The sequence below is a fragment of the Amblyomma mixtum genome, chromosome 6 (assembly GCF_055824585.1).
Source record: "Amblyomma mixtum isolate Tamu chromosome 6, ASM5582458v1, whole genome shotgun sequence".
Lineage (NCBI taxonomy): Eukaryota > Metazoa > Arthropoda > Arachnida > Ixodida > Ixodidae > Amblyomma > Amblyomma mixtum.
In genome coordinates, this window is record NC_143017.1 from 20752656 (window position 1) to 20777316 (window position 24661).

The 24661-nt window shown below is 49.5% G+C and overlaps 1 protein-coding gene and 2 pseudogenes across 1 annotated transcript; all 3 read right to left on the minus strand.

The window, feature by feature from the left end:
* Positions 1-5292: 5292 nt before the first annotated feature.
* On the minus strand, positions 5293-11961 carry LOC149338368 (uncharacterized; annotated as a pseudogene).
* A 5161-nt stretch (positions 11962-17122) lies between these two features.
* LOC149338369 (uncharacterized) lies at positions 17123-21004 on the minus strand (annotated as a pseudogene).
* Positions 21005-21132: 128 nt separating this feature from the next.
* Positions 21133-22406, minus strand: LOC149338370 (uncharacterized). Its single transcript, XM_089550734.1, has 5 exons — positions 22283-22406; positions 22041-22218; positions 21918-21987; positions 21538-21838; positions 21133-21140 (listed from the first exon to the last, which is right to left on the minus strand). Exons 1-5 carry the CDS (start codon positions 22404-22406, stop codon positions 21133-21135), a joined length of 681 nt encoding a protein of 226 aa, XP_089406860.1.
* Positions 22407-24661: the final 2255 nt, after the last annotated feature.

A 24661-nucleotide genomic window follows, 5' to 3' on the forward strand; every position in this document is an offset into this window, starting at 1 on the left:
CAGTGCACAAGCCACCATATAATGTGTACAGTGGAACCTTATTAATTCAAACTGCAGGAGAGATCGAAGACTTCATCAACCAAAACGAAATTCAAACTTAAAGGGAGCCTCTTAACTTGCGATGCTGAAATTCTGTGCGAGTCGGCACATTGCGCCCGCGTGGTTTCGAATTCGTACTGTTCTTGAATGTCTTCGCCGCATGAACTTGAACTGTAGTCGGAGTTTGCGGAACTCATCTGTGCCGAGTCTTTCGTCCCGAATATGGAAAGAGGTAGCAGCGAAGCGCGTGGGAGGCGTACGGCCTCACGGAGACGGCGAGCACGGGAGGAAACGGTGGTGCATTTCAGAGCAAGGTCAGCGTACCTGCGGCAAAATGCACTGTAACCCAACTCTTCTACTGTAAAACCATAAACAACTGGCATTTCGATGATAGGCAAGACGCCTCAATATACGCAACCATCGCAGAGTGCATATCGCGAGATACGGTGCCGATTTTGGCTCTAGTCGCTAGGCCTAATGATGAAGGCCAACGCCGACGGAGCGCTTGCTTCGGCCGTTTCTCAGTTCTTATTTTTTCGCCATCTTCGCGTTCTCGTTCCGGGCTCATCGTACTATGGCCACAGTGCAGTTCTTGCAGCAGCGTGTTCGCTTTCCCATTTAGACTTTGTCCCAACCCGTGTGTTCATCGGCGACATGCCAAGGGCAGCACAGCCAGGCCGAGCTCGTGAAAGCGGTCTCCGCCCGTCGTCCGTGCACCTGTCGCGTGGCGAATTGTAGTCATGAGGAGCTTTAGAATGTGTGCAGTACAACTGGCCGCTTCCTCTGGCATATTGGTACTAAGTTTATGATTTTTTCAGTGAAATTTGATTTTCCGGACTGCCCGATTTTTTGGTCGTTTCACAGTCTCTAGAGAGTCTAAAAAATCGGTCGAAAACTGTACATGCTCCATAGTCTCATTAACGCCGTATTGAGGAACGCTCGAAGAGTCTGTGAATCCAATTAAATGCAGGTAGTGCCTATGTGGGAAAGTGAGGCTCAGTCTGTGTCTGTTGAGGAGACTTGCACTGTAGTGTGGAATGCCACGTGGAATGGTAAAGGTTGTGGTTGGGTCCTGCCTTTTAAGATGCATGTTGAGTGTCTGGTAGAGACCATTGTCACGCTGTCGCACTCCTCGTAAAAGTGGAAAGAAAGCAGGTGGCACTCAGTCCTGATAAAAGCACCACTGAACAGAGGCCATCGCTAAACGTGCCCTTTGCTTCTGTATCGGTGTCCTTGTTTCCGTGCTGTGTTGGAACAGTTTCCTACATTTTGAAAGTTTTCTTTTTCAGGGCACACGTTCGAGGTTCTACCTTGTACAAGCATCACCTTTCATACCTGTTTGTGAGCTGAGACAAATGGTTTTCACAAAGGTAAGCGCAACCAGAGCTATGCCTTCAAGTGCGGTTAGCTGGGACATTTACCTGCTGGAACACACGGCCACAAACAAGTCATACTCTCTCACATGATGCGACGAGGATGCAAGTGGAACGAGAGGTAAGTTCCCTTCTCTTCCCTGTATCCGTGCTCTCCTGTCTGACCGGATGTACATAAGTTTGAGCACAATACTACCCTTGTTACGCGGGCGCGCTTAACCTCGGTTAAGGTAACTACGGTTGTCGCTAACTGTGGCTACTGCTGCTCACATGGCGGACCGGACCAAGGTTACGTCGCTAACCTCGGTTATCGCGAACCGAGCTTGGCGATCTCAGTTTGCGACGTTAACCGAGAAGATGGCAGCGTTTGTTGACGGAAAGTTCTCGTAAGCTTCCAAGTCAAGAACATACTTTTTTTGCGCTAAACCATGGTTAAAGAGCAACATATTAAAATAGGCAGTGTGCATAGTGCCCTCCGACGACGCTTTTACGCAGTCTTCGAGAATTGTCCGACGGCGGAGCAACAGCGTACTGCAACAACGTCCCGCGGTGCTAAAGCTACGCATTCTACCGCTGTTACATCGAAAAAGGTCCGGTCCCTGTCGCATCGTTAAAGTAGGCGACAAGTTCGCAACGCTCGCAGCACCGGATTCCGCTTATCCCAGTAGTGCCGCCCGCGAGCGCGGCGGACGACGGCGCTCTGGTGTGCTATTCCATAGTTGTCGCTAGGCCTAATTTGTTTCGCATTGAAGCCACAGTGGACTGCGCTTTTGCATTGACCAGCACTACAGAAAATGGTTTACTCATGGCACTGCTTTACTGACAACCTCATCTCATATTAAAAGAAAGATGTAGGATCGATTTCAGCGATGCCTTAGCAGCGGCGTTGGCGTGCAAGCGGATCGGGTGAGCCGCGCTACAACAGCCGCAGCTGGTATGTGGCTCTGAACGCAAAACTAGCTTGTGTCGTAGTTATTACTCCTACCAGCAACTCGGTACAGGTCAGCGATACTCAAGGAGGATTAATTTTTTACATTCCCTTATCCTGTGGCTTATTGACGAGAACAAGAAAGTTTTGCACGGCTTTCTGAAGCTGCCACCATGAGATACGCCGCAGAGATGTTGCTGTGGCACAGACTGCTTGCGGGAGGAGGTGCAGCGATGTATACGGCGGTATAAACACTGCGTTGCAAGGTATTTGCAGCTGTCGCTTTGCCCCGGATGACCGCGTCACTTTGCTCGTTGCACCGTAACTAAGAACGGTGGCTAGCCGAGTGACAACGGCGAACCGTGATTCAAGATAACCGCAGTTAAGCATAACCGTGGTTACACAGCCCATGTGACTAAGGTAACCTTGCATAGAAATATGTTCTGCATTTTTGCTGTGCAAGCATTTCAAATTATATTGGATTGACAACACAAAATGACAGCAAGAGTTGTCCGGTTATGTATGTTTCCCCTGCGAGGACAGAGATGGGTCATCAGCTGATCCCATTTCTGGAGGGACGTTACTCTCAGATTGCTGGCTGCTTAGCATGTTGGCTGGTACGAGCAGAGGTGGCTGATGTTGCCACTTTCATAGTTCGTGCACATAAGTTGTGTTTCTGGCTTTGAGCGGTGCACAGAGAATGTCCAGCATTGCTTCTGATGCCAATGCACTGTTGTCACGCCAGCTGTCAGTACAGGGGGCTGCTGATAGCAAAGGACCCTCATGGTGCAGTCACATGCTTCGAAGTGAGCGCTGGGTATCTGTGGCTAGCTACTTTTTAGTTCTGACTCTTTGCAGTAACTCTTCTGTTGCTGCTGACCTTATGTGGGCTGTCACCGAGTGTAAGCAATAGGGCATTGCTGATTTTGAGGTTCGTTTTCAGCTGTAAACTCTCCTATGCCAAATAATGAATTCCGATGAAAGGCTCACACTGTAGCAGATTTGCCTTGTTAGTCTTTCTGTCACGGGTTTTTTGTGTGGCAGGCGCAATGCGTTTTCTGCTCTGGATTTCTGTCTTGCGCGCCTGTTAGCGATGTGCCGTCAGGGTAGCAATCAATCCGTGAGCTCATGGAAGTGGGCGCAGTGCTCTGCATGTACACGAGGCATGCTGAGATTGAGTGGAGGTGACAGATTCTGGCAGAACACTAGTAGTAAGCCTAGCCTTGACAGCAAGGATTTTAAGAAAATTGCCTTTTTATCAGATATAATTTTCGAGATGCTCAAGCTATCCTGTAAAGCCTGGCGTCAAGTAAGAATGCAGAAAAAGTTGTACAACTCCAGGAAAAAAATATTTCGAAAGAGCAAACAATAAATGAGACAGGACAATAAAGAATGTTGACCCCACAGTGTTTGCGAGAAAGGGTTTATTCTGGAAACAGCCAGTGGCATGGATCACAGTGCATACAAATTAAAGGACACGTGCAGTGGCGGTACATCAACACACAGTCAATCAAGTGCTCCAAAATTGGAAAAAAAAATGTGCAGCCATCGAACAAAACTATTTCATAAAACGAAAAGCTGACCAATGTACTAACAAAGACATGACTCGAAACACACAAGTTCCGACTGAACTGAGCAAACACCAGCTTGAAATCATTCACACCTCCCAGAAATTAAGGACAAAACATACAGTACTGGCTACCTCAACACTGGCACTGCATAACATGTCAAAATGGTCAGAGATTGACAGTAATGCAAAACAACACCAAACCAGGACTCCCTTCTCAGGACATGAAGATCAGACACCCATACATACCATTCCCAACCCTCACACAAAAAATGAGGCCCATTCCTAGGGATGTGTGAATATTCAAAATTTTAGAACAGCACATTGAATAAATTTCTGTTCAGTTAGTCGAACGAATCAAACAGTACATGCTCAAAATTATTTTAAATGAATCTCAAGTTTTCAAATACTTTTTGAATAATTGACACAACGCTTGATTAAGCTCCACCATATTTTTCTGCACTGAATCTTCCAAAAACTGCACACATTAACGAGATGTACCACTATTCATATTCTAATTAGAAAAAGTACTATTTGCACACTCTATACAGACACTATTAACATGACCACCTCACCGCCTACACTACAAGTTACTGCCCGATACAATTTGATGCAGTGAATTGCAGTGATGCAATGATTTGGTGGAAATGTTAGTTTCCTCGGTAGACTGATCAACACACACACCCACGTGCACACGTTTCACATTTCCACCCATACACGCGCAAAGGTGATCACAGCATTCCGATGAGTCCTCTCTCTTTCCTTGGTAGCATGTGTATTACACATCCATCCGAAGTCAGACAAGTTCCTCGATGCCGCTTAAATCTTCATCACTGAAATCGGTGCTCGACTCATTAGAGGAGGAGTTGCACGAGTCAGAAATGGTGAAGACAACTGGTTCAATTTCAGCGTCAACAATCATATTGCCATGCATCATTGTAATGTCCGTTCATTCGCGCAAGGCCGCGCGAAAGGGGTGTTATCATTTTTGTTCGTGACACGAGAAGCTACCGGACTAATCTCGATTGATCACAGCCACGAAGAGCGGCATCTACATGTTTCCAGATTACTCTAGATGATCTTGACCTGTTATCTCGAAGTTTCCTTGCCGGCTTTAAATTGAACGATGCCGCGAGCAGCGGGCATTCGTAGTTCGGCGACCGACGAGCACGTTTGTTGCTTACGCCGCCGCCGAGTGATTCAGTTCTTTTGTTGGCACAAGTCAGCCCAAATAAAGAGCTTCGTTTCCAAGTCTTCTTCATGTCATACTGACCGCTGGCCTGTCGTCACTACAACGTGACAATATCGCGTTGCCATGCTTCAGCCTCAACTTGCTCCACATGAACACAACGGTTTTGCCAGTTTTCCGGCAGGAGCTTTTCCACTTCAGCCAAAGTGAAACATTTGTTGTGACTTGCGATGTATCCCTTCACCTGGCTCCAAACAAGTTCAATGGGATTGAACTCGCAGTGGTATGGTGGTAAACGAAGCACTTCGTGGCCATGGGTATGGTGGCTAGAAGGGGTAGGTGACCCCAACGGGAGGTGGGAGCCGCTCCCCCATTTCAAGCCTGGCGTAGGTGGCGCTGTTGGCCGTAATGCGATGCTCGGTACGCACCGCTAGCCTTGGGCCTGCTGTGCGTGTAACGCATGGGCCTTTCAGAGATGTTGTAGCAAGTAATGGCTTCGCTCATTAAACTCTATTCAAGCGTGACTTCCGCTGATTGCAATTTTATCCATTAAAATTAATTGGTTGCCGCTCCGCTACGTCGAATCTCGGCGCGGCTATAAACCTTTATTCGCGAACCCTTTCAGTTTCAGGAATACGAGCCGTCAGCTTACTCCTAAAAAAATGTGAAGGGTTCCAACAAGCAAAGCATAGCAAAAATTTGTTGCACATCAAAGAAAAAAGTATTACACATAAAAAAATTGAGGGTAGTTCAAAATAAAAGATACGTTTACGTGTCTTTCTGTGTAATTAGAAAAAAACATTAAACATTGGGCACCGACCGTGCATTGCTCGGCACTAGGAAATGTTGAGGCAATGATATTACTTTCGATTGAATTAAAAAATTAAGACATTTGACCTTGAAGTTAAAATATGCAATTAGAGCACCCACCTAAGTTTCAACATTTTCATTCTTTCCTGCTTTGCATTTCGCTTGCAGTTCTGGGCCTTGACATAGAAGTGGAGCCTAGTAAGAACATAAAACTTGATAATTTTGTTTGTGAGGAACGTACTGTGGTCAGGGCATCCAACAAGGGTCAGCTTTCTTAACTGCAGGAAGGAAACCAAATCCACGATGCTGTCACTGTTGACTTCTCTTACACTAAAGCAGTGAGTGTTCTCAAGAGAGGTCACAAGTGCATTGAGTTTGGCTGATGGTTAGAGCAGGCCTCCTCGGTCAACAGCAGCAGTGAGGCATGCTGTAGCTGGAGCTAATTTGTTCTCCCCTTGTAAGAGCTGCTGGCTGCACTCAGTACATTTGGTGCTTGCGATGCTCTTTCTTGCCACATAGCCAGCCATGTATGTATGAGTCTGGAATCACTGGCTTGCATCACCATGGCAGCATGCTGGGTGCCGTGGCCGCATTCACTTAGCACTTCATGTGCCTTGGCAAGGTTCCCTACGTCCAGAAGCTCATCCAGTCTCCTTTGAGTGGCCATGTCATTTCCGTGTTCAGCTCCCAGCAGGCTCCTTAGCAGTACTGAAGACACATTGCTTCCTATCTGTGATTTAGCCAAATTCTGAAAGCTTAAAGCGTTAACCGAGATCAGAAACTGGGAGGGAGTTGGATGGTCATTGCATCCGGACATTTGCCGGATGACTTCAAACAATCTCTCCAAAGGGTCCTGACACAAACGGGATGTCATCACATAAGCGGAAGTTCAACTTCGTTGTCACGTAGCAGAGTAGGGGCAAGGTACTTGACAAAGTAACACGAAGTCCCTCCGCTGTACTGCGACTAAGGAAGCCTTCGGAACCAGCAGCTGTTTCCCATGCATCCGAGTAAGCCAAAAAACTTTCAGTGCACTTCTCGTGGGTCCCTCCAGGCCTGGGTGCACCTAAGCTGCACCTGGATGTCATGGCCTCAATCAGCCTTCTCATTTTTTCCACGAAGCTGACGGTCACAGCCATGCTGCCATGCTTTCTTCAATCTTTTCATTATAGAAGAAAAGGCCTCAGAGTGTTTCATCACTGAAAAGCCTGAATGCATAATTAACCCTCATTTTTTCGAAACCGTTCGGCCGCACGACAGATTTGTTAATATGAGGCATGGCTTTGAGGGTCGTGTCATGCTGTTCATCAAGCTTCCTGGCGCAGTCAATAAGGTCAACACTGGCACGGCCTTCTGGCAGTTTTAAACCCGTTCGAACAAAAGTATTCCTGACGCATTTTACGAGGTGCGTGAAGTCAGAGATGAAGTACAGAAAGCGCTCTGGGTCTGTAGGGTGCTGTCTTCTACAGACTGTGTTCTCTTTTCTGCCGTGTGTACCGAACGAGTGCCACATACATCTGTTCCACGCAGCACCATCAGTGATGATGAAGTCTACATGCAGTCCAGCATTTTCACACATGACCACTGCTTCGAGGATTATTTTGCCTAAGGTGTCTGACTGCACATTGCTGTGGGATGCAAACACGCCAATAATCTGGTGCCACTTTCCAGTAAAAGGCACAAACAATACGACAAGGCCATGGTCACACGTCATGGGGTGCTTACTTTCAGGCGTGAACTCTACAAGGTCCACAAAACCTTCGATGGTGCTGTTGGATGCTAAGCTCAAGCATTCGGATAGCTTGATCTCATCGATTAAAAGTCCGCCATGGCGCTGGAACGAGTCCATTGGTTTTGTTTTTTCCGCCACAGCACCAAACACCTTCTCGCTTTGGCCGAACCCACTCTTGTAACTCTTTAGGTATCGACGCAAGGATGATCGAGAAGGGAAAGTCATTATTATCTTCTTTCTGCGTATGTGCTCGTAGAGCCTGGGACTCTTCATGCACATAATCAAGCACTCCAGCGCCCACTCACTTTCGTACTTCATTCCTTTCGTGCATTTCCTCTTAGACGCTGCAAAGCATGCCTTGACCTGCTGCTGTTGCTTCACGGGTAAGGCCTTGACCTGCTGCTGTTGCTTCACGGGTAAGGCCTTGACCGCTTCCTCAAATACTGCAGAATCAATCTGTGTATTGTTTTGCTTCAACTCCTTTATGCGCGATTTAGCTTGAAGGACACTCAGCCTGCACCTTTTCGCTTGTGCTGTTCGCAGCTTCAGCCTGTGCGAAAGCAACTGGACCCCGGTTTTTACTTTTGTTCTTCTGTACGATGCCTGATTCAGGAGCAGTCTCCGGAGGTGCTTGCACTGTGGGCAGGAGTTTTCTGGCATTTGAGCAACTCTGCGGCAAGATGGGCTGAAAGTTCTACCACCAGAGGTCTTCTCTTTGCGCTTGGCGTTTACTTCAAATTCGCCAGATTTGCCAAATCCTCTGCATGGAATCATGGAGTCCACGTTGCGAAGCAACTCTTCTGCCATTTCCATGTCGGTAATATGAAAAGTTTCGATTTTTGTGGCTTGCACAAAAACTGTTGCTTGAACTGTTCTCTCGTTCGTTATCATCAGCACATACTTTTCAAAACATATGCTCTCACCTTCTAGAGCGCACACGATAAATGCCGTGACATTGTTGGCCCCAGCAATCACGTGCCTAGCCCAGTAAGCGCTGGGAAGATCACACTTGCGGACGTCTGGAACTTCTGGCAAGTTCAAAAAAGGGAGTTGGCTACAATCACTTTCTGCACTGCGCGAGTCAGTTGATTCCACACAAGCAGACGCGCTTGGTTCCTGGCGCCGGATCTTTGAAGGCAAACCACAGGTTGAAGTTCTTGACGTCCTTTTCTTCGGCGCTTTTTTTGAGAGATATGCGAGAACATTGGGGAATACGGTTGGAACCGCGTCGGGTTTCAGCACCGGCCGCTCTCGCAGAAACTGAACAGTTTCGCCATTTATCACGTGCGTGAAACAACGCTTAATATACTGCTTGTCGAAATGACGCTCACATAGCGTCGACTTCGCGTCCAAAGACTTGTCTGCACGGGGGACAGCTCGTCGCCAAGCTTTGAAGCGTGCAGGGTCCTTCGGCACAGAAAAAAGAGACACACGCTGACCCTGCTGCCTCGACGACACATAGCCGGATGTGCAGCCAGGGGCAAAGCAGTGACGCTGCCTGGCTTTCTTTGCGCTGGAGTTCATCTGTCCGGTGAAGTTCGGCACTCACATTAGAATGTCAGCAGTGAAACAGATCTCGCCATAAACGAGATAACACGCTGACAACTACGAAGAAAAAGGAGCGCCGTCTTGCCATCAACACACCGTGAGAGACTGCACTAGCGCGAGACGCGTGATCGCCAAGCTGACCGCAGCGCCACCGCGGCTTTTGCGGCAGCGCATGAACCAGAGGATCGCGCTCTCTTAATGGATATGCCGGCACTGGCATCACCACTCCCTTCTGGCCACCGTAGCTTGAAGTACATATGAGGCAGCCATTTTGAAATGCCGATGGTGATATGATATCGGAAATGCAGGGTTGTACTCGATTCTAACGTGCACCCAATTTTTGGACCCGATATATCGAAAAAAAGGTGTGCGTTAGATTCGAATAAATATGGTACTTATAGCCGCGCCTGTACCACTATTCATATTCTTATTGGAAAAAGTACTATTTGCACTCTCTTACAAATTCTACTTATATACAGACACTATTAACACGACCACCTCACCACCTACACTACAAGTTACTGCCCGATACAATTTGGTGCAGTAAATTGCAATGATGCAATGATTTAATGGAAATGTTACAATTTCCTTGGTAGACTGATCAACACACACACCCACGTGCACACATATTTCACATTTCTACCCACACACGCACAAAGGTGATCACAGCATGCCGATGAGTCCTCTCTCTTTCCTCAGTAGCATGTGTATTACACATCCATTCGAAGTCAGACAAGTTCCTCGATGCCACTTAAATCTTCATCACTGAAATCAGTGCTCGATTCATCAGAGGAGGAGTTGCACGAGTCAGAAATGCTGAAGGCAACCGGTTCAGTTTCAGCGTCAACAATTGTATCGCGTTGCCATGCCACTCAAAGAGAATCGAGAAAAAGAATTATCTCGGCTTTATTGCTCCCTTGTTCGGGCTTATATTTCGCTCCTAGGTAGCATTTGGTAGCCACTCTATATTCACTGTATGTTTGCATGGGGTACTTGACTAATTCAGCAACATTTGAAATCTCTTCACTTGTGGCGACTGTGAACAAAAATTCCCAACGTTCGCAGCGGTAGCACCAGTAACTCGCACCACTGGAGCAACGGCAGTATACGGTGGGTGTTCATTCGTTCCTATGGTGACGACGAGATGGCACTACCCATTGCGGTGCTACGACATTTTTGGCGGTTTTGTTGTTTTTGCTTGCTGCACCAATTGGGATTTAGCGGTTAAATCTGACCCATGCAGACTTGTGCCCCACCCAAACGTAATGCAAAACTGGCCGTGAAATGTCACCTCTACGCAAAAGGTCCGCAGCAGCAATGTGGTTAAGACGATTTCTTTTAAATGTGTCATTCTGAAGCAGCACTAACATCAAGCTCTATGTGAAGCCAGTCTGAACATACTGGGCACTATTTTGTGACACGGATGCAGGTTGTGCAAAAAGGAATGTAGTGATTCTGGATGAGTGAAGCAGTTGTGTGCGGCGCGTGCAACTGTCTCTCTATTAGGAGATCACCTTCGCTGCGCTGCACAGGGGGTTAGGGGAGTGAAAGTCAGAGATGGGGGAGGGTCAGGTCGTGTCTAAAGGGGCACCGGGAGGGGGGGCACAGAGAGCGGGAGCGCCACGGCAGGCACTCAGGACAACAGCACGACACAAAGCTCGCAGGTGGTCGAGGGGGCAGCCTGGCCTGGGGTGAGGAGGCCAGGGAGCAGCAGGGGCGGCAGCAGCCTTCTACTAAAAGCGTCAGCGTAGACTGGCTTTGTCAATGAAGTTAACCAGCGCGGTCAATGCACTCTGTGCTTTTCGGGGGGCCCTGGGGGGAAAGTGAGGGCGCCGACAGTGTCTGTTTGCAGACCGAGTTCTCGGTACTTGGAAAGCATTTCCTCGTGCGCATTTGTGTGAGCGGGGCACTGGCACAGCAAGTGTTCCACAGTTTCTATGCCACCGCAGTCTGCACACAGTCGCCCTCCCCTCTGATGCGATGGCGGCGTTCCGCTGTCCACACACAGCCGATCCGGAGTCGCGGGAGGACAGCTAGGGCCGCGTTTCCGAAGGCGTGGAAAGGGAGCGGCTGTGGCATCCTTCCCGATGTGACACGCGGATCTGAGTGGCACAGGGCGACCTTGTATCGCATGAGGTGGCGGGCCATGTCGAACACAGTAGTGTTCGGGCACAGTGGGACGGTCGTGTTGCCATGAGCAGCCTTGGCCACTCGGTCCGCCGCCTCGTTGCCAGGCAGGCCGACGTGAGATGGCACCCACTGCAGCATGATGTCGCAGCCACGAGCACTCAGTTGATACAGCTTGTAGTGAAGCCACTGTACACATTTTGCGCCGCGCTCGGGGCGCTGCAGTTGTGCGAGCACAGCGCGTGAGTCGCACAGGATTGCGACCCGCGTCAGCTCGGGCCTCTCTGCTATGATTTCGGCAGCGAGATGTAGCACCGAAATTTCCGCTGTGGTGGAGCTGGAGAAGTGGTGAAGGCGGCACTGTTGCTCTACACCTATGTCGGGCACTGAGCACGCTGCAGTGGCCGAGTTGCTGTCCTGAGACACAGAGCCATCCGTGTACAGGTGGATGCACTTGGTGTAATCACCCTGGACGCGCTGGGCCGTCTCCTGGAGAATGGCGCACTGTGGGGTGCTCTTCTTGGAGCGCACTCCTGGAATGCCCAGCTCGATGGTGATGTTCGTCACTCGATGGAGCAGCTGGCGCGGTGGTGCGGACCCTGGCTCGGCGCGGATGACAAAGTCGAAATTGCGCTGCGCCCGTCCCATGCGTGAGCACGTCGACGCGCACAAATCTGCAATCAGCTGAGCCGTGCCAGCTGCGCGGTGCATGCGCGCTCGATGTGGTTGAGCGCAGTGCGCTCCGCGCGCAGCGAGACCGGCCAGACTCTCAGCTCGGCGTGCGTAGGACCGATGGGTGAGCTTTGCGGGAGGCCCGCAAATCGTCGGATGGCCGCACGTTGGTCCACATCCAACCGCTGCCACTGAGCGGGGGAGAGCTTGAGCAGCGGCAGCGCATACAACACGCGCGCCGAAAGGGGGAGTGTGGGCATGGCCCCCTCTCCGCGCGCCAGCAGACGGGAGGCAAGATCGGCCACTCGCTTGTTTGCTTTGTGTAGGTCACCGATGGCGGCCTTGTAAGTGATTTTGGCATTGATCTGGAGCCCCAGGTATCTCCCACTTGGTTTCCAGGGTAGAGGGGTGCCCTGAAGCTGCAGTGGCTGTGTTGTTCTGGCCGCTGTGGCTCTCGGATGGAATAGCATGGCTACAGTCTTTTCGGGGCAGACCTCGACGCCGATTCCTTGCAGGTGATTGCACACAGCGTCCAGCGTGGACTGAAGCTCGCTCCTCAGCTCAGCACTGCGCAGGGGGTGGGCCGACGCGACGATGACGATGTCGTCCGCGTAGACAGCGAGCCAAATGGTGTGGCTGCTGTGCGGGAGGCATTGGGGAAGCTGCACGAGTGCCAGATTAAACAGGAAGGGGCTGATGACGCTGCCCTGCGGGACTCCCTTCGTGACAGAGCGCTTGGTGCTGATGGTGTTTGTGACGCGAACTTTAAACGTTCGGCCGCTGAGGAAGGCTTCGATGTAGCGCAGCAGCCGCCCCGTGGCACCCAGCCAGCGCAGCGCCTCGATGATAACCTCGTGTGGCAGCATGTCAAATGCGCTGCGCACATCAAGGAGGAGGGGGTAGGCTGCGTGGCGATTGCTCTTGGCTTGTTCCAAGATGGATGTCACGTGGGCGATGCAGTCTGCTGTGCAGTGCCCCGCTCGGAAGCCACTCTGCGCGTGAACCAGGGCACCACGGGCAGAGGCAATCCACTCCAGCCTGGTGAGTGCCATGGCCTCGAGGGTCTTGCCCGCTGCCGAAGTGAGCGAGACAGGCCGATAAGACGTGATGGCTCGCTGGGGCTTGCCCTTCTTGTGGATGGGCATGACCATGGCGCTCCTCCACTCGGCTGGGACGTGGCCGCTGCGCCAGACTGCGTTGAATGCAGCGAGCAGTGCTGGGCGCTGGTCCCTGTCGATGTTGAGCAGCATTCTGTACGTGATACCGTCCTCGCCGGGTGCAGTGCGGCTGCCGCGTCGTGACTCCAGGGCCCGCTCGAGCTCGTGGGCAGCCAGGTCTGCCCTGCAAACCTTCGCAATGGCAACCTGAAGCTGGGTTTCGACGGGCGGCAGCGGGGCGTTGGGAGGCGGGATGTTTTGCGCCGCATAGTTAGGTGCAGCGAAGCTGTCTGCCAGCTTTTCGGCCAGCGTCGCCGTGTTGTAGCCGCAAGCTATGGTGATGGCCAGGGCTGGGCAGCGAGGCACTGGGGGGTTGAGCATGTCGTGCAGTATGCGCCACGCTTGGCCAGGGCGGCGATTGTCGTTAAGCGCTGCGCAGAGCCGTTTCCAACTCTGCTTTCGGCGGCGTACTGCATGGCGACGGCAGGCTGCGTCCAGACGATTGTATAGCGTCCAGTGTTCGGGCTTGCGGGTGCGGAGCTCTCTGCGCTGTGCTCTCCTTCTTGCAGCCCGGAGGTTGAGGAGCTTAGTGTCTGGGACCGGGGTGCCAGTTGGAACGGTGCAGCGTGTTGTCGCACTGCGTGCACAATCGGCCACATGGGTAAAGTAATCCGGGCTGGCAGGAGCCGCAGTGGAGCACAGATCGCGGAATCGCGACCATTTCATAACACTATAGCACCGCGTGCCCGCACGGTCGCGCTAGAAGGGGGTGAGGGTGATCAGGTAGTGTTCCGAGCCCTGGGTGTCCGCGTCACACTCCCACTTATACGCACAGCTGCATGTCACGAGCGAAAGGTCGATCGCGCTGTAGCGACCCACTCGCTGCACATGCGTGGGGCAGTCGATGTTGATTATGTGCAGGCGCGCCGCCTGCAACGACGCGAGTAATGCACGGCCACGTTGGGACGTTCCACTGCACCCCCAGTGACTGTTATGAGCATTAAAGTCCCCACAGATCACAGCGTCCTTGCCCAAATGGTCCATGAGTTTGTACATAAAGTCCGCGTCCCACGGGATGTTTGGGCGAACGTATACGCTCGCCACGGCCATGTCAGTGTTCCGAACGCGAACAATCACAGCGCAGCATTCGACTGCCTTGCTCACCAGGTCGTCGACCGTCACCACAATGTGTGGTAGCGTGTTGCGCACATAAATGGCCGTGCGTGGGCAGTCCACACGATGTGACGCGATGCTGCACAGTGCTGCATCGCACGATGCCGCGTTGCACATTGGCGGCCCACTGTAGCCAATGTAGCTCGGTAGTTTTACCTCCTCCGTGCACACGTATGTTTCCTGCAATGCAAACACATCGCAGTGGATGCGCGGGAGGAGTTGGACGAGCTCAGCATGGCGACGGCGCAATGAAGGTAGTTCCACTGCCTTATGCACGGCCAGGGGACACGTGGGGCATTATCCATGGTGGTTCAGGGCTTGTTGGGCAGCCAGAGCCGCGCCGCACAGTTGTCGGGCTGGGGAAGTGGCTGGCAGGTATTCCATCAGTGCCGTGACTGCGGCCGAGAGAGCCGCGATGACGGCGTCCTTCTCGCTGTCTGCAGCTGGGTCATCTGGCTGCGGCGTGTTATTGTGTTTGCCGCGCAGCGCGTCGCTGTACGATTTCGGTCGTGGGCCTGTTGTGGGGGGGGAGTTGTGGATTCAGCCTCCTCAGCAGCGTTTGGCAACGCTGCGGCCGTAGTAGTGGTGGCGGATGGGACGTGTTGTCTTCTCACCGCGCGCAGAGCCTCCCGCCATGTGGTAGGTGCGGCTGTTGTGGCGAGCATGGTGGCCACTTTGCGTTCTTCCTGCCAACAAGGGCAGCAGGGCTCACTGGCTGCATGGGGACCACGGCAGTTAATGCAGTGAGGCTTGGGCAAGGCGCATTCTGCGGTGGGATGGTTCTCAGCCCCACATCGATTGCAGCACGGTGAGGCAGCGCACGCTGCCGTCGCGTGACCAAGAATCCAGCAGTGCTGGCTTTGGCAGCGTTGCACCTGATGTATGAAACGGCGTGTAGTTTCACTGGACCACATTTACCTTGGTGCCACTCCTGACATGCTGGTAGTGTGTGCATGCTGTGGTGAGGGCCTAGTTGAAGCGAAGTGTCCCTGGAAAGTCAGGGATGGGAACTTAAGTGACCTCCTGTGGGATGTAAACAGCTGTGTAGTCCAATCTGATGGTGCACTCTAGCTGAAAAGTAATCACCGGTACTATTACCAAGTTCAGCTCCAGATGTTTGTGTGCCAGAGAACTTAGTGTGACTTTGTGTTGTGGAACGAGAATGAAATGAATGTACAAAGGGTGAAGGCGGATTTTTTTTTGGTTGTACCTTTATTGACAACAGCAGAGAAATTTTTCTGCACGGTGCTTCTGCTTGAGCTGGTAGGCCATTGGTACACAAGGCAAGAAGAAAATGAACCTCCAACACTGGGTCAGTCAGCTGCAGCCTCAACTGCTTACATGCCTCAGGCCACACAAAGCCAAAAGTTCTCAAAGAGGACCGAAGGCAATGATAGTATGCAGTACTGCACATGCAAGGGACCAGAGAAAGGCAAAATGATTGCCTGTGAGGGCTCGAACTGCCCCATTACGTGGTTTCATTTTAAGTGCATAGGTATGACAAGAGCACCAAGGGCTGACCAATGGTTTTGTCAGTTTTGCAAGCAGTGAGGCCTGCCTCACTTTTGGGAAGTGCAGTGTGCATTTGCAAGTTATGCGCCTTAATAACCCTGTACATATTTCTTATTATGTATATAGCATTTGTGTAAATTACCTCTCGCCCTTTCCCTGTCCCGTAACCTCTTTCATTTCATTTCTCCATTCTGCCTGCTATTCTTTATTTCCACACCCCTCTCAGGTGCTTCAGTATCAATGGCAGATGCTGGGGCTAGCAAAAACCTTTCCTTCCTTTTGATTAATATTTAATAAACTGCTACTACTACTCAGTGAATACATGCGAACGAACTGGTCGTATTTGGCAGTACTTTTAGTTCAGTGCAACTTCGAGCGATGCTGGCCCATACCCTCTTTCTAGAGAACTGCCACAGCTAAGTCAAGAACACATTAAACCTGAGTGCGGAAGTTTCTGAGTGTGCAACTTCCCCATCCAGGTTTAACAAGTTTTAGCTCTACCTATGGCAAACTGCATGCACCTTATTTTTGTCATGTAAACTGACTAAAAACGACTCTTTTGTATTTTAGAAACCTATTTTTGGCAGCTGTGTCAGATATAAGTTATTCTTTGCCAGGACCGCCTTTGACTTCTGAGGTTAGACAGTACAGCAACATAGCCTGCAGGAGCATAGTCACCCTTTAACCCTTTCGCCGCCACTCCCGAGATAACTCGGGCTACCACATATGCACACCCCTTGCCTCTCCCGAGTTAACTCGTTTTGGCTTTTTAACTCACCCCCTGCCGCTCCCGATAATACTCGTGTAAAAATAAACGATGCAAACATGTAGCGCCATCTATGGAGAGACGCTATAAACTCATAGATCTTGTGGGGTAAATTTTACACAATAGATGCCGCGCATGTTTCCACATCCGAGTCGCTTCGTTTCGGTTTCCGCACAGGAGCCATGTGAGGCAATGTGCCACACGTGTCCGCGCTTTGACGGACGAAGAAATTCAAAACTGCTTGTTAATTTGGAGTCCAATGATAACGAGAACGAGGAAGGAGCCCACCTAAGTGCCTTGTCGAGTGATGTCAGCGATGAAGTCCCCCTTCCACCGAAAAATCCGCGTAAGAGGAGGAAATCCGACAGGCACGATTGGTGCTGGAAGATTTGGTTCAGTACAACTAATATCTGTAAGATTATCCTGAATAAACATGTCTACATGCCCTGCAGAGGATTTTAGTGCATTACTAGCAAAAAATTTCCAGGAAACTAACATGCAAAAAAAACCTGGCAGGGTGTGTGCAGCTGTGAGTAAACAAACCTGGCAGTGAAAGGGTTAATCAAATGGCACTACAGAGTTGCAAAGATTTGTAAGGGCACAACACACACGAGCAATTTTGTCTATTTGGCATTCCCCGTGCTCATTTGCTTTCAGGGCTTCAACAGGGAGGCGCCCTTTCTGTATGGTGAACTTGTTTCTCACCATTCCTATCACTCTCTCCACGTGGATTTTTATGTTTGCTATCTCTCTTGTCCGCTCAATGTCACCGCTACTCAACTGTCTTTTTCCTTTGGTGAAGGCAGGTATAGCCAGTGATGCATGGCACAAACCCACACTTTCCGCTATCAGGAAACCCCTGTTGGACATAATCACAACAGAAATTTTACGGTATTATTGTGTTTGTATGCCAACTATGTCTCTGCTCGAGGTAGGTACGAGCTTGGTCGATCAATGAACACTTCAAAGCAGTCCACTATGACGCGTACTCTTAGGCCAAAGTTCTCCACAAAGGCTACTGGCATTGTTTCCATGATTTCTTCCTTTTCTGGCCAACGCACCACTGGTCCAAGTCTGTCAAAACATGCATCCAACCACCTCTCAAAAATTCTTGAAGCTGTTGACTGTGCGATGTCAAAGTGATAGGCAAGATCCTGGAATGGGCAGCCTAGCTGCATTCGCATTAGAGATAACACCATTTCTTGGAACTGGGTCAGTGAGTGCTTCTCAGAGTGTGGCCTTTCACAAGATCAAATACACAAAGCAACATTACAAATGTAGGAAGTCCGGTGTAGAAGGCAACCTTCCCGTCGTTTCCCTCAAGACCTTCCTTAGTGAAAGTCTGTGACTGAAGAGCCCCCTGGCATTCATCCAGTTGTTGTTGACAGGTTGAGAGTTTGTCCTCTAGTTCGGCGACATCTGTTATTGTCATATCTGTCCGGCAAGCAGTATCTACAAGAAAAGAAAAAAAGTGCGGGAAAGTAAGTTTCTTGACCTACAATAACACATATGTGAACATGTGGCATGTGCAGCCTTTTCAAGTGATGAATAAGAACGGAGGGCTGCCACAGAATCATCCCAAAACAAAACGGCACTAAATAGCAAGAAAAATCAGGCCTGTCAGGCTGGTCCAAATAAGCAGCTTTACATACCAATTCATGGCTCCACTCTCTTGTCAGGCTCAGCTTCATTCACATGTGGAGAGCTTTCCATATCCATGGAAATTCCATTGGTGGCTCCTGCATCAAGCTCATGTGCAGGGCTGTCTGCACCTTTGGAAGCATATGCAGCATTCGTGTTGAAAGACACCTGTAGCAATGCTGCTTCCACAGCATCATGACAAAGGACAGGGACGGTGGTTTGTCCTTACCGAGAACAAATGATTGGCATTGTGCGCGTGCGTTTTGGCGGTTATATCGCTCGTTGTTCGCCGAAATGGTCCCATAACCCAAACGCTGCGATGGGGCCGCGCAGGGTGTCTACCGACCGGGAAAACCAGGAATTGTCAGGGATTTTTAAGACGCTGGGAAAAGTCAGTGAATTGTCAGGGATATTACTAAAAAGATGGCAGAGTCAGGGAAAATAACCTATGCTGGCGCGCCCGTACCAGTAGCAGCAGGTGCGGTCAGGCGCGTGTGTGAGCTCAGTGAAGGGTGGCAGCGCTTTCGCATTGGCCTCCGAGATTCTTGCCCGCTTGCAGGTACGTATCACTGATACTAGGTGGCGCATGCTACCACGCAGAACCGTACAGCCGTTGTTCATCTTTCCTTCAGAGGCGCGTGTATAGTGCATATAGCACTCCATTCGTTCGTTAGTTTTCGCGTCTCCCCGTGATCGCATGGATAGGGTGTCTAGAAGGGGAGGTGTGAAGACCGGTCTGGAAAAGCTGGCCCCTTCCACGTGACTGCCGCGCGGCGGCGCTGTTGTCAGCGGCGCCATCAGCGCGCGCAGCGCGTCTGCTTGCGCGAGCGAGGAGAAGGCTGTAGAGGGAACGCGCTTTATTGGATTTTCGAGGTTTTGTCAGGCACCGCAGTTCTTTAGACATCATAAAGTTTAAATGACGCTGCTGTTGACATAAAAACGTGGGGAAATACAACAGTATCTTTGGGAATCTTTGTGAACTTTGCGCGAGTTTTCTGCTGCCGAAGGCACATATTTTAAAAATCTCTGCTAAAGGCAGTGAATTTTTTTGGTCCTTATCTAGGGTTCGATGTGTTCTGCAGAATTTTGTAAGCATTTTTTTTTCCTCCTTGGTGAACGCAATAGTTACCGCCACGATTACCGCATTTTTTCGTCCGTTCGAGAGGAAGGCAGTGAATTTTTGTGGTCCTTATCTAGGGTTCAATGTGTTCTGCAGAATTGTGTAAGCATTTTTTTTTCCTCCTTGGTGAACGCACTAGTTACCGCCACGATTACCGCATTTTTTCGTCCGTTCGAGAGGAAGGCAGTGAATTTTTGTGGTCCTTATCTAGGGTTCAATGTGTTCTGCAGAATTGTGTAAGCATTTTTTTTTCCTCCTTGATGAACGCACTAGTTACCGCCACGATTACCGCATTTTTTCGTCCCTTCGAGAGGAGTTTCGTATCGCATTCGACAGGAGTTGGCTGTTTCTACTGGCCAAAGCAGTGCTACACCATCGCAAGCACGGTGTTGAGAGGTTTCAGGGTTATTTCAACCACTTTTTCTTCGAAAATTCGCTGCTTCTGCTGCGGGGGGCGTCATGCAGCCTACGTAAACGAAATTAAGCGTTACCCGTACATCTACAAGATCGGGTGCTGCGACGACTATTCGTGCACTTTTAATATGTTGCAAGAACCCAGTAAATGCATGCAATATGTTCCTGGACAAGCAAGCTTTATTGGCAGGCAGCAGATCAATTTTGCTGCTTGAGTCACAGCACACAAGGCTTTGTTCTTTTTCCTTTTTTTTTCTCTAATTTCTTGGTTAACGCCCTTCAGAAGAAAATGAATCCTGGTGAGGCAGAAAAACCTTACAACAGATTTCGTGAGCTCACAACAGTGCTCCACACAACCAATCTGTGGCACGTTTGTGCTCACTTTGTTAACCCTTTGAGGGTCGAATTATTTTGAACAAAACTTTCCCAGGTGGTCAAATTACTTTATTGCGGATCTTGAATCTACAAAATGTATATAATCGAGAATAAATAGTAAAAAAAAATAGGAACAGTACTTTGGTGACAGCATCACTCACAACTGGAAAATGTTCAATAGAATAGAATAGCAACGGTGATAAGCAAGCTAAGAGCAGCACCAATAAAGATAGAAATCAACTTTCGCCGCCTCTGCAAAACAGTGCCCACAAAGAGAAAACACGTTTCGTGCAACTCCGTTGCGATCCCGCGGCGAAACCAAAACTACAAAAGGGGTGTTGCCGCAGTCTGTGCCGCTGCGCTAAAGCTAGACATAAGTTCTGCTTAACTCCGTAAGAGGGCAGCACAAAATTCAAACACTTCTTGGTAAGTCCTAAGAGGTGGCAGCACCCCCCAGTGAGGACGCATTGTTCTTTTGGCGCAAAATTTCAAACGGAAGATCGAAACCGTACCCGTACGGCAAAGACCTTGCGGGACAGAAAACCGCTGCCGTACATATACGGCAATAACCTTCAAAGGGTTAAATATGGTGAAAGCAAATCTAGAATGCAGACGAGTTCTGCAGACGAGTGAGGCCGATGAGCACAGAAGCCCACCCAAGTCCCACTCTTTGCACACATCAGCTGGAAGGTCGTCAGGGACAGAGTCCTTCGCCACAAGGCAGGCATCCTTGCATGCTTGGCAGTTTGTCGACAGGACACACTTCCTGGCCACATAGCCCGCAATGTAGTACACGAGGCGAGCATCGCTTCTCTTCTCTACGTAGTCTACATGGTCCACTGCAACTTCAACAGCATCCATGGGGAGTGCATCATCTTGACTATCTTCACTTTCATTTTCGTCAAGTGCCTCATCCACAGAAAGTAGAGATGCCATAAGTCCTGCTAACACACTTCCACTTGTGGGACTTCTTGCTAGGCTGTAAAAGCTCAAGCACCTGCAAATGTTCAAATTACAAGTGTTTAAAAATTTAGCAACATTCGATTTACAGCTAAGATGATACCTGATAATAACGATGAATTGTGCAGGGGTGGGGTGATCATTCGCACCGCTGGCCTGCCGCACTACCCCGAATGACCGTTCGAGGCAATCCTGGCTCAGGTGTGATGTCATAAGGTACCTGAACCCAACTTTTTCAGTTGTACTGTAATGCACAAATCTTCCGATGTACTTCTGCTGAGAAAGCCGAGACCCTTTGCTTGGGCTTCCCACTTGTCAAGGAACTCTAGAATTGCATCTAGTGCAGCTTCCTTAGCACTGGCTGGTCTGAAACAGTAGTACAAGCTTATGCATTTAATTTTATGTGTTTATGACAAATGATATAGAAAAAAGACCACGCTGCAAATACCTTAATGCCTCTGCGGGAAATCTGGAACTCATTGCCTCAATGAGCTGCGCCATCATGGCAATAAAAACCCTCCTTGGTTCCAGATTGGGGTACTTGTCCTCAATCTTCTCCTTGTAGAATCTCATTGCATGCAGTACAGGAGTGCTGAATACCTGAAAGGCCAAATTCACCTGCATTTTTTCGAACCCATTCGGGTATATGTGCGACCGTGTTAATTTTGGCACAACTCTCAGGGCAACGGTGCTGCTGTCAAGCTTCCAAGTGGTAGTGACATGATCCCAGTGCACCTGCAACAGGAAGCGTTTATTGGGCCAATTTTAAACCACCAAACTGATGAAATAGAAGACAAAAACTTCTCAACCATACCCTGCCTATGTGCGTGTTGAATCCACGTTTCATCATGTTATTCCGCACACACTTAGCGAGATGCGAAAGTCTGACAGGAAGTGGAGAAACCTCTCTTTGTCACAAGGGTGAATCACCTTGCACCTCACACCTCTCGAGCTTGCGTTATTGCCGATGTTGTGCCGCATTGCATGATTCCACGCTGCTCCGTCACAGCAGATATAATCTACGCGGAGGCCAGCTTTCTCACTTAGTATTGTGGCCTCCAAAATGATCTTAGTTAACAGCGCAGACTTCACATTTCCTTTTGATGCAAAGACACCTGTAGAAGAAAATAAAAAAAAAACTTAATAAAAAGCTTCATACATGTGGTGGGTGATAGATACCTATAATCTGGGTCCATTTTCCCACAAATGGCTGAAACATAACAACGAGGCCATGGTCAGCCTTTGCGTATCCCTCCTTCTCTTCAGTGAATGGCCCTAAATCGATGAAGCCTTCAATTTCCATTGATGACTTCAAGTCCAGATGCGGTGAAAGTTTGATTTCGTCGACTGCTAAGCCGCCATGCCTTTTTGTGTCATCTAGTTGAGTGACCTTTTCTTTCACACAATCAAGAACCTTCTGGTTAAAGCCATACGTTGCTTTGAATGCCTGCAAATGCAAAAAGGGCTTTAGTAGCTTCTGCTTGAAATTGGAACCCCCTGACACAAACCTTTATGCACTTCTGCAGGCACACACGACTGGGGAGAGCAAGGATTTTGTGGCAACGCAAGTGCTCGTATAAACGAGGGCTCTTCATTCTCAGAATGACGCACTCCAAAAGCCATTCTTTTCTAAATTTGTATCCATGAAGGGACCGCCGTCTTGCAGCTTCGAAGCAGGTGCGCACAGCATTCTGCTGTTTGCTGGGAAGCTGACTGATCTAGAAAAGGAACATATGCAATTAGGCACTGTGTTGCATTTAGGCAACGAAAACGGGATGTAAACGTTGTACCTTTTGCTCAAGAACAGTTGATTCCATCGCAGAATTCTCTTCCTGAAGTCTCTGCAGCTCACCACGCATAACACGTACCTTCTTGTTTCGGCCTCTCAATGTACGTACAGCATGTCTCAGCCTTGTTTTTGCACAGCAAAAAAGTGGCTGTTGTACTTTCTTTTTTAAGCGTAGCATGCGCATGAGTGCCATTCTTTTTGCTCTTTTGCAAGCAGGGCATTGTTGGGCTGCATGAGAGGATAGCCCTGCATTAAAAAAAATTGTGAAATTAGCCCACACAAAACAGCATTGCAACTGCTCGTTGCATAAGAGCGTCCTTTCCATTAGCCTCTATTTACGAATTCAATGGTAAGGACAATATATGTACCTTGTGACACAGATCCATCGCAGGCACTGGCATGAAGATTTTGCCCTGACAATTTCGTCAGACTTGACAGGTCAGGTTTTGGAAATTTGCTTGTCCTCCCAATACCACAACAAACTCCTAGTTTCACTGTGTAGGCAAGGGCTTGCTGGGCTGCTGCTTCTGACTGAATGTCGCGTCGAGAGTGCAAAAATCCCGACAGGAAGATGCTGCACTTTACAGAGTCTTTTTGCTCTTCCAAGTCGAACAAAACAATCTTCCGAAAATGTACAAGTAGACTCGCTGCTGGCACACACTGCAGTTTGGAAAGAAACTGCATGTCTGTTTTCAAATGTCTGCATCGACCAGTGTTCAGATGGAACTTTAAGGTTGTAAATGAAGTGCGCCGCAGATTCATTGCCAACCATTCCTCCCATATCTGCTTCCATTCCACCTTCTTGTGAACATGCTGATGTGCATTGTTCCATGCGAGTCTTCTTCGATGGAACAGCGTTCTGTGCGTTATTTGTCCGCCTTTTTCTTTCCTTTGGCAATGTTTTAGAAATATACCTGGGCAGGTTCGGAAAAAGGGAAGGCACTGCACCCTCTCTTAATAGCGGAACATCGCGCGGTATCGTTACTTCCTTGCCGTTCACGACGTGTTTGAATTCTCTTTGGATGTACCCGCCAACAAAAAAAAAAAGAAAGAGGATAAAATCGATGCATGGAAGACCGCTACCATAACACAAACAGTAAGTTGAAAAATGTACAGCACGTCATAAGAAGCGCTTTCAGCTTTAGGGCGTTGTTGTTACACAGGTTTTGGAAGCATTAAGATGAGTAGAAATGCTGTAACTACGTACCTTGCATCGAAGTGTTTTTCACAAACAGCAGAGTTCTCTCGCAGAAGCTTGTCTGCTCTTGGTATGTCATGCACCCACTTAGAGAGCTGATCCAGGCAAGAAAGCGCACGGAAAAGAGATACTTTCTCGGAACACGATTTGTACCCCAAATCGCACCCGGGAACAAAACACCACCTCTGAGTTTTTTTCTTTCGCGTCGGCGGCATTTCTGCCAGCACGCAGCACAGCACACGCAGGAGATCACACTGAAAATTCTGAAGCATGCAGTGACGACGGCTCACACCACACTGTGACAAACTTCACCCTGCCATCTCCTCCGGAATTCCGGAAAGCTGACGGCGCCCCAGACCGCAGCGCTCGGTTTGGCCCTGGTGACCGTAACGCGCAGGGGGCCACCCCTCTCTATGTGCAGCGCGCCGCGTTCTTCAAACCTCCCCTTCTAGACACCCTAGCATGGAGGAAGAAAAAACGCTGCGATCTACCTGTCTCTGCCAAGTGTATTGTGGTCTTCGGGTTGAAATTTCCTTTGTGTTGTTCTCCTGAACTGAAGATATTTGTGGAA